This window comes from Seriola aureovittata, chromosome 19 (genome assembly GCF_021018895.1).
Source record: "Seriola aureovittata isolate HTS-2021-v1 ecotype China chromosome 19, ASM2101889v1, whole genome shotgun sequence".
NCBI lineage: Eukaryota > Metazoa > Chordata > Actinopteri > Carangiformes > Carangidae > Seriola > Seriola aureovittata.
In genome coordinates, this window is record NC_079382.1 from 17,734,695 (window position 1) to 17,748,562 (window position 13,868).

General features: G+C 37.7%; 2 protein-coding genes across 2 annotated transcripts; both read left to right on the plus strand.

The window, feature by feature from the left end:
• Nucleotides 1–1,565: 1,565 nt before the first annotated feature.
• katnbl1 (katanin p80 subunit B-like 1) lies at nt 1,566–6,915 on the plus strand. The gene is made up of 10 exons (XM_056404774.1): nt 1,566–1,770; nt 2,348–2,472; nt 2,623–2,660; nt 2,866–3,148; nt 3,301–3,416; nt 3,515–3,565; nt 4,166–4,255; nt 4,576–4,680; nt 5,439–5,532; nt 6,300–6,915. The coding sequence occupies exons 2-10, from the start codon at nt 2,464–2,466 to the stop codon at nt 6,330–6,332; spliced, it is 819 nt and encodes a 272-aa protein (XP_056260749.1). The 5' UTR covers nt 1,566–1,770; nt 2,348–2,463; the 3' UTR covers nt 6,333–6,915.
• A 974-nt stretch (nt 6,916–7,889) lies between these two features.
• emc7b (ER membrane protein complex subunit 7b) lies at nt 7,890–12,955 on the plus strand. The gene is made up of 5 exons (XM_056404775.1): nt 7,890–8,258; nt 9,829–9,948; nt 10,084–10,222; nt 10,710–10,790; nt 11,068–12,955. Exons 1-5 carry the CDS (start codon nt 8,026–8,028, stop codon nt 11,215–11,217), a joined length of 723 nt encoding a protein of 240 aa, XP_056260750.1. The 5' UTR covers nt 7,890–8,025; the 3' UTR covers nt 11,218–12,955.
• The last annotated feature ends 913 nt before the right edge of the window (nt 12,956–13,868 follow it).

Genomic DNA, 13,868 nt, shown 5'->3' on the forward strand with positions numbered 1-13,868 from the left:
AACAGAAAAATGTCATTTTTACACCTAGATTTTTGTACAGATTAAACAAAAAAGATCCAACATGTTGATTAGTGAGCTTGTAGCTAATTTTGTTACCTTTGGATAGAGCCAGGCTAGCTGTTTTCAATTAAGCTAAGCTAACTTGCTGCTCACTACATTTTGCTTCCGTATAACTCTTGGCAAGAAAGACAATATGCTTATATCCCTAATGTTTTTAACAGCTCTTACTAGTGATACTTTATTCCACCACTTTAATCTGCCATGTAAACAACACACATTTTATTATGGCTTTTAAAAAAAATCTAATTTCATTTTACCTCGCATACACAATGCATCACTATCAAAATAGCACACAAATGCTGATTTGCTTGAGCAAAAGTCTTTCAGTAATCCATTTTGAGTGAGAGCATGGCTGAGCAGGTGGGTCTTGTCAGGAGTCAGCAAGCTGCAAATATCCCTGCCTAAATATTTCCAAAACAAAATACCATCAACAGCACACAGAATTTATTTTTGAGAGACAGCAGGGAAATGAGATGATCATAACAATGTCCAGACTCGGAGCTTTATTCATGAATGATTCAAGCAAAACAATATAAATTGAATTCACATTTAAAAGGTAAACACAGATTCTAGCAAAACAATATTATTTATTCAGTTATTTTTGTGATGTCCATGTGATATGAAACAAGGGCTCCTCTATTTATTGAGTTAGGGTTAGGCTAGTAGGAGTAGTGAAAACATCTGCAAAGAAAGAAAAGTTCAGTATCATCTATAGTGTCCTATTAAAGATATCAGGGTGGACCTAAGGGACAATATTCTTCCCTCTTGCATTTCCAGGTGTCTAATACTGCAACAAGTAAAATAAACTTAACTTAATAAGGAGTATTTCATCAGCAGAGTTTAGTTGTTGTCCTCCATGTATGATCAGTGTCTTTATTTTTATCTGTTGGAGGAATCTGTTGTGTAATTGTGTTTTTGTTTACTTTCTGAATGAACACAGCGCTGTGTTGTGACCAAGGGACCAGATCATTCAATTGCGAGACACAAAAAAAGTGGATGATCTGTATGGAAAAACCTGGTCAACAGCAGAAATTTAACCTCATGTGTTTCACAGTAAACAACTGTATGCAGGTATGTGGCTGCACAGGCTGGTAAGGACCATCTTTAAAATGTTCACATAGCCTTATACTTCAAAGCTCATGACATTTCCCTGATTTTAAAACAAAGTAGAGGAACAACCCCTGCCTAATACTATAGGCCTATATTTGTATATATGACACTTCATCACTTATTTATTTATTTGTCGATTTATTAAATGTATTAAGTAATTTATTTATTTGTTTATTAAATAATTATGAGCCAAATAGTCTCCAGTATGATCCCAGTGTTTCAGGTGTTTCATATAGTATCATGTTTTTTTCCTTTAAGGCTGGCAGCTTTCACAAACTAAGATACTAATGCTTATGCTTACCTGTGGAGGAGGCAAAGCACGGCATGCATTTCTGCTTTACTGCACGACACTGGGTGGCGCCATGGGGCACTAGGATTTAAATTTCGTGAAGTCCACCAGTCGTCGCTAAAACTCCAGCTTTAGTCTGCCAAAATCAATCCCACAATCCTCGCACACCGGCGGTGTATTCATTTGAATGGTAAGACTGTGAAACGCTAGCAAACCTGCACAGAGAGGAGTTGCGCTTGAGTTTAACCATTTTGTCACGTTTTGGATTTACGTACCTGCGGACACCTGAAGACACATGACAAAATGAACCGGTAGGTATAAAACTTTATTGTTTAAATGTTGGAAATTGTGTCTGAACCGCCACTTGTGAAGCCATATGTTCCCAGACTTTCAAGGCTAACTAGCTAGCTAGCTTCCACTAGCGGCCCAGCTGGTTACTCTCTACGTCTCCGCGTATCCTTGATAGTTGAGCTAAAAGCTAACAGTTAGCTAACTGTAGGAATATGAGCCAAGAGACGTAACGAAATGCGGCGGTGTGCGCATTCAAACCTCGAGTGTCTCATTTGTGGTAGGAAAGAAAACACTAACCTAATTTTAATCCACATTTAGTGGCATTTCTGACTCTTGTTGCACCTCGGTTATTCAACATTGATGCTTATACCGCAGCAGCCAACGCCTTCGTAACTCAAATGTAGCGTTTTTGTTTTGTTTTTCTTAGTTGAATGTTTGTCTTTTACTCTTTGCTAACCACACGGCTGCACCGTAGATCACATGCTGCACATAGCTAGCATGTAAGTTATTAGGCCACGAATAGAGATTATGACTTGTTGCAACTCTTGAAACTGAGATATTGTTCCAACGATTGTCCCACAATTGTTTGTCCAACAGTGTCCCTTATTATGGCAGCTGGTGAGCATGTCTGGCAACGGGAAGTCTTTAAGGTCAACCGGAATAAACCCAATGGCTTTCTGTGATCCTGCCAGCATCTTTCTGCTGAAAAGAACATGAAGCAGGTACGGAGATATGAAAGCAACTACAATGACTTACTGTGTAAATAATTGTCCAGTTGTCTCTTAAATCCTGGTCACTGTGAAGTACCGTTGAGTGGAATTGTAGTAGTAGAGATTGTAGTAGTGGCCTCATCCCCTATCCTTTTGTTTTAGGTGGATATTATAAATAAGGAAGAATTAGATAAAGAAAGGTGAGTTTCTGATCTATATTTTGGGATTCATCTAATTATGATCACTCAGTCACTATCTGTGTCCCACAGATCATCCCTCTCAGTCACTGGACTATTAAGGCACTATTCCATAACCATTTTCACCTTGTTTGTGGCTTTTGCATTTTACTGTTTTCCAAAATAAGACGGCTTCGCATGTGGTCCATCTTGATTTCCCTCTTGGCAGATTTCAAGTGCATTACGGAGTGCGCAGTCCCGGCACAGCAAAGCGATTGTCATCTTGCAAGAGGAAGGGTTGTCCATTGGTGGAGGTGGGCTTGAAGCTGCACCGCAAAACATCAGATGTAGGCCGTGGCTGTGACCCCGGCATGGCCAATAAAGAAAATGAGCTGACATGCTCCGATGATGTGCGGGGCATTCACTACAATGACAACTGCGGGCTCCCTGTGAACTCTGCAGAGGCCTCCAAGATGGCAGGGGCCAGCTCTAAGTACAGTGACTTTACTGAGGTGAGATTCAGCGTTAAAACTACGGCTTGTGTTAGGAAATGTGGACCTTATTGCTGTTGTAGGAAAAACTGTTCTTTTTGTTCTTTGGCGTGATTGATAAAATGTGCAACACTGTTGCAGACTGAATTTCATTTGTTTGTCTTTTTGTACAGCTATCAAAGGACCATGAAGCTATGACACATGTCCTTTTTGGAAGGAATCTACGACTTAAAGTAGCACTAACACTATGGCGAAGAAATGCCAGTGAATTAGTGGCCTACCTATTAAGGTAAAACAGGGGCATTTAACACTTAATTTTTGTCATTTTTGTGTACTCTCAAATTTCATGAACACACTTTATATTTAATCATCTTTTTGTTTTCCCAGAATTCAAGACATGGGTGTGCTGCTTGACTGTTTACCTGTCTTAACAAACAAGTGAGTCTCATCTAAGTGTTTAATGTAATTTTTCCTTTTACATGTGTGTTTAACATGAACATGTAGCAACATAATCTAAATTATGTTTTTGTGACAAGCCTGTCTTGTAAATTTAGGCCATGTAAAATACACTTGACCCAAACAATGGGCAAATTGATCACTGAAGTAAGAAACTCATAGTTTACTGGAGAGGGAAGTCCCAGATATCTCTTCATAACCTATGTCCTTTGTTTTTTTTTGTATCCACCTTTTTAAGTATTTAGCTTATAGACAAAGATAAAATCAATTTCTCTTGAATGCAAACAAGTTAAAGAAAAACTAAACTATCTTTTAATTTAAAGAACAGAATAAACTATAATTCATGCACATGTATTTGTTAAGTTATACTTCACAGGTTAAATCCTTCCTTTTATTTGTGTGGATGTTTAATGTTGCTGCTCCGTTTTTAACCTTAATTTTTTGTATTTATTTTTTTTAATCCATTGACTGTCAGAGGCTGTAATTAAACTATTCAGGCAGTTTGAACATATTTTGCTGCCTTATTTTGTGTCTGCCTGTGTCACCAGTACTTATTTATTTTTTCTCCTTGTGTCTCGTCAGTCTTCAGACTGAAGCACCATGTTTGTCACTTGGCTGCTGTGTTGACCTCCTGCCCCAAGTGAAAGTGATTCTTGCCAGTAAATACGAAGAGTAAGTGGCACTGAGGAATGTCATGCATGTTTAATGATCTCTGTCTCACTTTGGCGAAAAATCCTGAAGTGCTGAGATTAAAGAGACTAGATTTGATGTTTTAGCCTTGAAGATGATGCACCACTCATCTAAGCTTTTCACCCTTTCTGATGAATAACTAATGAATGGAACTAAGACCTTATGAAACATCTTGGACCAGTGGTGAAATGTCTTCAAGATTTAAACGGCAAAACCAGATGTATTTGCATTAGCACTTTTAAATATTATAATATTGAACACAGTAATTTAAGTAGCTGATCTGCTTTATATGCTTTGAACAGACACATCATGGTGGGTTTACACTGGGTTCAATCCGTCATCAAGAAATGGTGGCCAGAACTTTCAAAGAATGAGAAAAGACTGCGGGACAGTTGTTCAGAAGACAGGTGGGTACTGCATGTTTAAATACAACCTAATAGTCCTTCCATGGCACAACCAAGACTTAAAGGGTAGTTACAAAAATGTTTAAATTTGGCCTCATTTTCTTTTTGATTCAGGAGAAACTCCAAAATATAACACATTTAGGTCCAAGTCAGTTGTTTAGATGAAAAGATGGCTCAGGTTGAATATAAGCAGAACGTTCCTTTTTAAAGCCTCAGTGTGGTAATGTAACCAGTCATCCTACCACTGTCTATCTTTCTTAGGAATGAGAAATGGCATTGTCCTCCAGATGTGATATTATGTTTATTAAGAAGCATATTCAGTGTAATTGACTTTGTTACCAATTAGTTGTAGTCGCATTGCTGTATCTTTTCAAATACAGAAATTCAAAATGCTTCAGTTCACCAAATTTCTACCATATTTTAACATCATCCATGATTTATTTTTGCTTTTCCATCTAGTAATTATACCCATGTGCACTTGCTTATAAACAAAGGTGTTTTTCTTTTTGTCACTCTCGGCATTATGTTATCCTCTTTTGAATACTGGAAAAAAATAATTTACATACCTTGTATGTGAACTGCAATGTTGATTTCGTTAACATAATGGGTATAAAAATGACAACAAACACGGACTCACACAGTAGAAGCTATCCATTAGCACAATTATGTCAATGTTTTATTCTAGTTAGAGTCCAGGTTTGTAACTATAGGTTTACAAACATTAACCCGGTGCAATGGTAATATATGTATGTTAATTGCAGGAATATTGAAGTCATGAAGCAGCGGCTGAAGGACTTGTGGAAGGAAGGAGCCCGTTTATGTTTGGTTCCAGGATCTACAGGAGAACTGGCAAAGGTGAGATGGATTATTTCAGAACTCGTCAGGGATTTATTTACGATGCAGTGGTTGTTAACGATTACTCAAGAGTGGGGAAAAAAAGTGCTAAAATGGCTTTTAGCAGATCTTAAAATATTAAATTTTCAGCACCAAGCTTTGTCTGAGTTACTTATTTGAAGGTATTTTCAAAATAAAAATGCTTGCTATGCTTCTTCCTGATATGGACAAAATGTAATGAAAAATATTTGAACTGAGTCAGCACCACCATGAAAAGGTTTTTAAAATTAATATCATGGCACACAGATATTTATCACAAAACATTTTTACCAGACTGTTCAGGTGCTCCTGCTGTTTATATTCTGTCCTCTGTTGATTTTGGGTGGACACAGCCAACCACTCCCATCCTAAAAAAAACTCTGAGCCACCATGAGTAGAGTCTGTATTGCGGTTCATTTGTTTCCATCTTCACATCCTGTTTCATACTGAAATACATCAACCCATTTAAAGAATATCGTGGTTTCACTGCCATTTAATGAGATCTTTAGAAGGAAATAAACTCTTAAGTTGATTCTAAGTTTTACTCAATATTTTGCAGAAAGTCAAATTAAATTTTTTTTATATTTAAGGTTCAGTGTACAAACAACAGCCTAATCTTTGTGTTATGAGAGCCCTGTGATTTATTCATTGTGTCGATAATGTGTGAAAACAAAGATTATTTTAATGCATGCGGGATGTCACACTGACTGCAACGACAACTAATGTGTTATCTTCACTTCATGTTGCAGGCCATAGAGGCTTATCTATCACAGCTGCCCTGACAGTTGTCAATGTAGCACTCTGAGGATGTGACCACTACTGCCGGATCATGGCTGTGTTTCAACCTGATAATGATGCCAGAGAAATGGACTGGTTCATTCTGCCACTTAAACTCAAACCTCTTACTGGGACTGAACTTGGTAATTCAGACCACTCCCTCAGTGAGAGCTGGAGACTCTTAAGGAGGGCTCCGAGAGCCTTTCTGCAAAAAAAAAACAAAAAACAAAAAAAACAGCAAATGACTGCTTCACATTGAAGTGGACCGTCTTGTGAGGGGACATATTTAGTGGACCTCCATGAGACTGGGTGTAACGTCGCTCTATGAAGTGCCAAGCTCTTTGTCTCTCACTACATCACTCTTTGCCATGGAATGCAAATGCACTTGTGGATGTAATGAATGCTCCGCTGTTTTGATGTTTTGCGCCTGGGTTCTCTGGAATCAGGAACTTGAATCTGCGACAGTCTTAAGTTATTAGAGCTTGTTTTCAGTTTGCCTCTTCATATGACATTTGACTGTATGATGTAAAGTGTAAAAACAAGTGATTCTTTTAATCTTCTTTTAAATAAATTTGATAAAAATCTAAACTTGATTCTTTTATATTCTTTTTTTTTTTTTTTTTGTGATCTGAATACAGATAATGTGAAATAAGTATGACCTATTTATTGAGCTAGTTGTTTTGCAGGTTAAAACTAATCCTGTCAAGGGAGGCTCAAATATTTAGATATTGGGACAATTATTGCTTTAAATTATGGTAGCCTATAAAAACAGTATAATAAATGCATTAAAGTAAACATACAGTGGCAAGAAAAAGTATGAACCCTTGGGAATGACCTGATTTTCTGCATTAACTGGTCATGAAATGTGATCTGATCTTCATCACAAGTAGTCATAAGTATATACAATCACAATGTGCTTGAGCTAATATCACACAAATGATTACAGTCTTTTGTGTCTTAAGTGAGTACACCCATTCACAGTGCTGGCCAAAAAAAGTAAATGAACACTTAATAACTGGTTGAACCTGCTTTGGCAGCGGTAACATCAAACAAGCGCCTCTGACAGCTGCTGATCATACCTGTACAACGTTCAGGAGGAATTGTGGACCACTGCTATAGAACTGCTTCAGCTCAGTCATATTCTTAGGATGTCTGGTGTAAATGGCTCCCTTCAGATCATTCCACAGTATCTCTACTGGTATAAGGTTTTAACTCTGGTTGGGCCCCTCCAAAAGTGGATTTTATTTGTCTGAGGTCAGTCTGTAGCAGATTTACTTTGATGTTTTGGGTCATTGTCCTACTGCATCTCTCATCTACTGAGATTCAGCTGGTGGAGTTTATCAAATATGTTAAGTTTTGAAGGAAAAGAGTAAGTGATTATTATATTATTTTTTTATATTATTTTTTAGAAAAGTGGATTTGTGTTTTTTTCTCATCTAAATGTCAACATTTGTGTTGAATTTATGTTGTTTACATCAAAATGAAGTATGTAAAGTTAAGTATAACAATGTACAACTGACATCAACGTTAGTCAAGTGTCATTGCCTGTTTGTACAATAAAGTTTCTTCTCCAGTGACGTCATTTTTCGCAGAGACAGCTGATGCGCCGAGTCCTCCGCTCCTTCGCTAAACTGCTCTTGAATACATGTTGACGCACATATAGTTAGACTTCATTTTAATTCAGTAAAGATTGTTAATATGTTGTGCGGGGAAAGGATACCGCTGTTGTGGGTTTTCGTGCAGGCTGCGGTCGTCGTGGCGTGGTGTTTCGCTGACATGGAAACGGGGCCTGGCGCAGGTGTACCGACACAGCCGAACGGGGATCGCTTCAAAATCGAGGGAAGAGCGATAGTTCCGGGGGTAAAAACACAAGACTGGGTCTCCACGGCCAGAATCCTGGTGGAAGGTGAAGAATACGTGGGTTTTTTGAGGTAAGAAACGGCTCACGGTTACACCTGCTAACTAGCTAGCATGTTAGCGAGGCTAGGTAGCATTAGCATAGCCGGCTAGCCTAAACGGTTGGTTGAATTGCTGCTGCTGTTGGCAGATGGCAGGTCCTGCCTGTCCGAACTAATTTACAGCTTAATAATAGTGGATGTAAGTCGTGCCAACTAGGACAACAACATAGCTGTGTCTTCATCACCGACCTGTCACTGAATTTAGCTATTCATTGCACAACAAACTCAGGCCTACTAGTCTCGTAGTAGTTGTAACCAAAACAAACCTTTTTCACAAGGGACGTGTCTATTGTTACTGTTAAACAGCCTCTGATGTAGCGGTATGGTGGTACAGTAAAATCTAACACTTCCTACAAAATAGCTACACTGCCTTAATGATATTTGGTGCTCCTCTTCAAATTAAGATTAACTTTATTATCAATTGATAGAAATTGATTGGTTAGAGGTGGCATATATAATATTCAAAAGCCAAGAAAGAGGGGAAAAGAATCTGTCAGTTTATTTAGCACACCTAGCTGAAAGCAATGGGGGCTAATACAAAATATATGTTATTAATCCTCCCTTCCTGAAGCTTATAATGTTCATGTTTTGTTGAAACTGTGTCATAGAGATGTTGAGTCACCTGTATGTTCACATTGGAGGATGTAGTTAGTGTTGCTATATATATTAGCTATATGTTCCTAATGGATTGACAAGTGATAGTATAATCCTTCTTTTTCAGTATCCCCTCCAGCCCACACACAACATACATATAACTCATACACACTCAAGTTGCTGAGTAGTGAGTGACCATATTATAAAAATAATTTGTGAGGTATTATTATAACTAAGGCATTGAATGTAACAATATCGCTTAATATAACTACAGTCCTTTGGTAAGCTTGATTTCATGTAAATTTTAGAATTGGCACTTCAGCAATTTGGCTTACACTTACATAAAGTTGGAGGATGTGAGAGACACAGTAAAAAATGAAATATTAAAATCATAGCAACAGAGGCAAAGATAACTTATTCATCCCCCCAGGCCTTGCTTCTGCCCACATAGTTAAGGTTGTACAGGCCTTAGATATTGCAACACAGGATTTCTGTTAAAATGTCTCCAAATCAAGATACAGTAACCTGTTAACACCTCAAAGGTTCTTTCCCAGCTCCCTCTTTACAGATGAATTAGTGCACCTTACAACGAGTAAACTCATCCACATATGGTAAATTGGTGCAGTGCCCATTGGTGCATTGTGGTAGAATTATTTAATGATTTTAAACATAGTGCGTAATGCACACTTTATTATTCCTTTGGCAACAGTAATATCTATCTATTTATAATGTAACCAAGGATGCCTGAGAAAACAATAAGGCCTTGCTTTCTTTGCAGTTACACTTGGTTTGGTTGTTTGACAGTGATTCTTAGATAATGGCAAGTGTTTGTTTAAGGTTGGTTTTCTTTTACGAGAAATTGCTTTAACAGTCTACCCATATAAAATCAATATGTGCAGCTGGAGAATGAAATAGTTTAAATGATCTTGGTACTTTTGTCTTCTTACAGAACTGATGGAAGTTTTGCTGTGAATGATGTCCCTTCAGGATCTTACGTTGTAGAAGTTGTCACGCCAACCTTTAGATTCGAACCAGTGCGTGTTGATATCACATCCAAGGGCAAAATGAGGTAAGACCTTATTGTTGAGAGAGAGGCCAAAAAGGCACATAGAAATATTTCATGTTGAGTCAGCCTTATATTTTCTTCAGTGCACTGTGAAAAAGCAACTCTGTTCCACTAAAGTAACCATGTGTCATTTCACAGGGCACGTCTTGTGAACTACATTAAGACTTCAGAAGTAATTCGCCAGCCATATCCTCTCCAAATCAGGGCAAGCGGCGCTCACAGCTACTTCATGAAGAGGGAAACCTGGGGCTGGACAGACTTCCTTATGAACCCAATGGTAAAAACACTGATGAACATGCTGGATATGTATGATCTATTGTGTTGATATACCTCAGCAGTGGTAGGAGATGTGTATGTGTGTTAAAAAAGTGCAACAGCTCAGATTTAGGTAAGTAGAAGTGCACAGTCTTTGGACCAGGAAATGTGGGCATTAGTTAAACATTAATAATGATTCCTGTGGTCTACAAATTATGAACTTAATGGTGCACAACCTCAACTTGAGATGTTTCTGAATATCCAAGCACCCTGATCTGGAATGTAACACTTGTAAAGAAGAGTAGATCAAAACCATTCTATTTACCAAAAGGAAATCCAGAAAATAAGACTGTATTATTCTTATTATTATTGTTCATATCTGTTCATCTTCAATCAACTGTTTAGTTTGTGTGTGAGAATAATTTCCGCCATTTCATATAGACGCTTGCTTAAAGATGAACTACTTCTGAATCTCATGTTTAAATGCAATGTACCTGTTTCTCCTGCAGGTTATGATGATGGTTCTGCCACTGCTGATTATTGTCTTGCTGCCCAAAGTGGTCAACACCAATGACCCAGAGATGAGAAAGGTAAAGACTCCTTAATAGACCAAAGTGTTATATCAGATGCATTGTACGTACATTGAGTTCATCATGCTGTGTCTTTTAATTGTATTGGATGCATTCTGATCAGTTTAATAAGGATTTATTGAATGGCACTAAATAGCACAATTCCTTTGTTTGTGATGTCAGCAATCAAAGGAAAATTTGTATTAACTTCATGACACCCTGTCCTGGTCTAGTATGAACAAATTATAACTGTGAGAAATGTCAGTGCAATCAATCAATTTCACTGCTGTCTTTACAGGAAATGGAGCAGTCCATGAACATGCTGAACCCCAACCCTGAGCTTCCAGACGTCTCTGAGCTCATGACCAAGCTCTTCTCTGGCTCCAAGGGCTCCAGCAAGGCAGGCAGCAGCAGCAAGGGCACCAGGCCAGCTGCCAAGAGGAGGTAGTACTGTTCTGTACGCGTTTCTTCAGTCTGCCTAAAGAAGCACGAGTTATGCCATGGAAGCAAGATTTTTAAGTGTCATTTTCCCCTCCGGGTCTATTGTACAGTTTTCTTTATTAATAGATGTTTTGAGCACATCTTGATTTCTATTAAGCTATTGGAAACTGAGCAAAACTAAGATTTTTTTTTTTTTTTTTCATACTGCACTGATAGAAATTTCTTAATCTCTGTAAAAGCTGTAATTCTTCATTTGCTCTCTACTTTCTACAAGTGGTTCTACTACTCATCATCAGTCTTTTCTGTGCTAACCCTCTGGTGTGCATTTTTTTCCACTGCTGCTAATTCCACTACCTGAAAGAGAACATATATACATACTCAGAGATTTTCTTGTTTTTTCGATTTCAGTAATACGACTGTGAATGAAGATTAATTGAATTTTAAGAATTCTTATTTAAAAGCCTAGATAATTAAATTGCAATGGTTATATAACAACTTTGTTTTTATTTCAGACCATTTTATTATGTTGAAATTGAGCACATGGCCTTCTCATTTTTACCATACGGCCAGGATTCACATAGTGTACATACGTGCCTAAGGTGTATAAATTAAAATGATAACTACTGGACGGTCAAAGAGTGATAGAGCTGTGTGGTTGCTTTCAAGATCTCTAGAGTGTAACTGGCTTTACTTTGAATAAAGCGACAGTAAAGTCCATATTAAAGTCACAATAAAATGTGTCTGTGATAAATGTCCTCAGTTAACCAGAACTCGGTATCAGTTGCTGACAGGAAATAATGAATGACTGTTTATCATAACTCAAGGTTCACTTACTAGCTTTTTTCAGGCTTTCAGCCATATCACATTTTCTTCATCAGCTGTGGGGTGTTTGCTCAGTTGTCATGGAGATGGATCTGCTGACTTGTGAGCTCAGTAGCTTTTATGTTTTTCACTTAAGAGTTAACTGTAAACCATCAGGGACGTCCTGAAGGTGCTAAACAGATAAAATCATAACATCTGCCGAGCTGGCACCTCAAGAGATGATCTCCATGACAACTCAACAAATCGTACCTGCAGATAAAGATGTGTAATGTGGTCGAAAATATAGCTCGACTGATACAGGATTTTTTATGTAGATATCGATATTTGGGAGTGTAAAAAAAATCTACTAACAATATATTGACTGGTAGTTTTTTTTTAGTAAATAAACACATAAACAATCTTGTTTCGGATCACTTTAGATTTTTTTTTTTTGTGACTAAGGTACATACCATGTGTTATATTTTAAAATTGAAACATCAACTTAACCAAGCTCTCTGGTGGACGAACTGTGTAAATGAGACACAGTTTCTAAATCAAATTTCTTGTTGCTCAACCAATACACGTATGTATTTGCAATAAGCTAATATCAGCCAATATATCAACCTGGCTGATTCATCAGTCTATCTTATAGAAAGTTCTGGGAAAAGCTACTAGTCGATGGGCTTTGAGTTGTGATTGTTTTGTCAAACTACTACTTCCAAGATCAAGAATCAGGGCTGGGATGCCCAGAGGGTCTCTAGATAAATCTGAGGAGTTACAAGATGATTATAGGGAAAGGAAAATCAAAAAAATTTCTGTTTTTTTGTTTTGTGGTTGTTGTTTTTTTTGTTTTTTTTTACTTTTGCTTTTGAAAGAATGCTTATGATACTTTGACCTCTTCAGGCCTCTAAAAAATCCTTTAAATAAAACAATCTGAGAAATTGCTTTTTTGAGTTGAACTGCTCATAGCTGATGTTCTATCTAAGGTGTTGTTTATACAGATATTAGCTGTGTTTTAACCCAACCTGCGACAAAGTGTATCCAAAACGTTTATATGGGTGCTGAAACATAATATAAGCTGAAGACAGACTGACAAAAGATATGCTACTCCCAGTATAGTGATAGCTCATCAGATTTAATTTAACTGAACGTTTTGATCTAACGGAGCTTCCTCTCTGAGGTCATCACCTGTGATGAGGGGTCACAAGTAGACATTGCTTGATATTATGGGTCATGCTGGGACCCACTGCTTTGGAGGGATAAGGCTGGTGATGTTCTGTAGTTTTCCCTTGGTCAAGATACTGTATCACATGAAAAGACCAAAACCAATGTTGTGTCCGTCTCAATATTTCCAACTAAACTGACACAAATTAGACCATGGACACCCATCTGATAAGATTTTTGCTTTTAGATGTTTTATTACAGAGTGTTTTAAACAGTCACATTCTGTCATTGTGTTACTTATGGAAGGAATTTTAGTGAAAATAAATGATTCCCCTTTTTGCTGGGGACCCCCAGGAACCCCCTCTACGACCTCTGGGGGTCCCCTGACCCAACTTTTATAACCATTGCTCTAGGGAGTATTAAAGTCACCAGGACTGTAGATGTGGAACAGACTCAAAACAAACCATGTGGCCATGTTCACTGTAATATTATCGAACAACAATGGAGGTCTAAGATCAATTCATTGTTGTGTTGTTTTCATAGAATTTGTTATCTATAAGAAAAATAAGTTCTATCACCAGCCTTATCCTTTAATAATAGAGTCTTATCGGACTGTTATAATGCAAAAGCCTGCACCAACATGGAGTCTTAGGACCAGAGAGACCTCCGATGTCCTCTGGGAAGTCTTGAGCT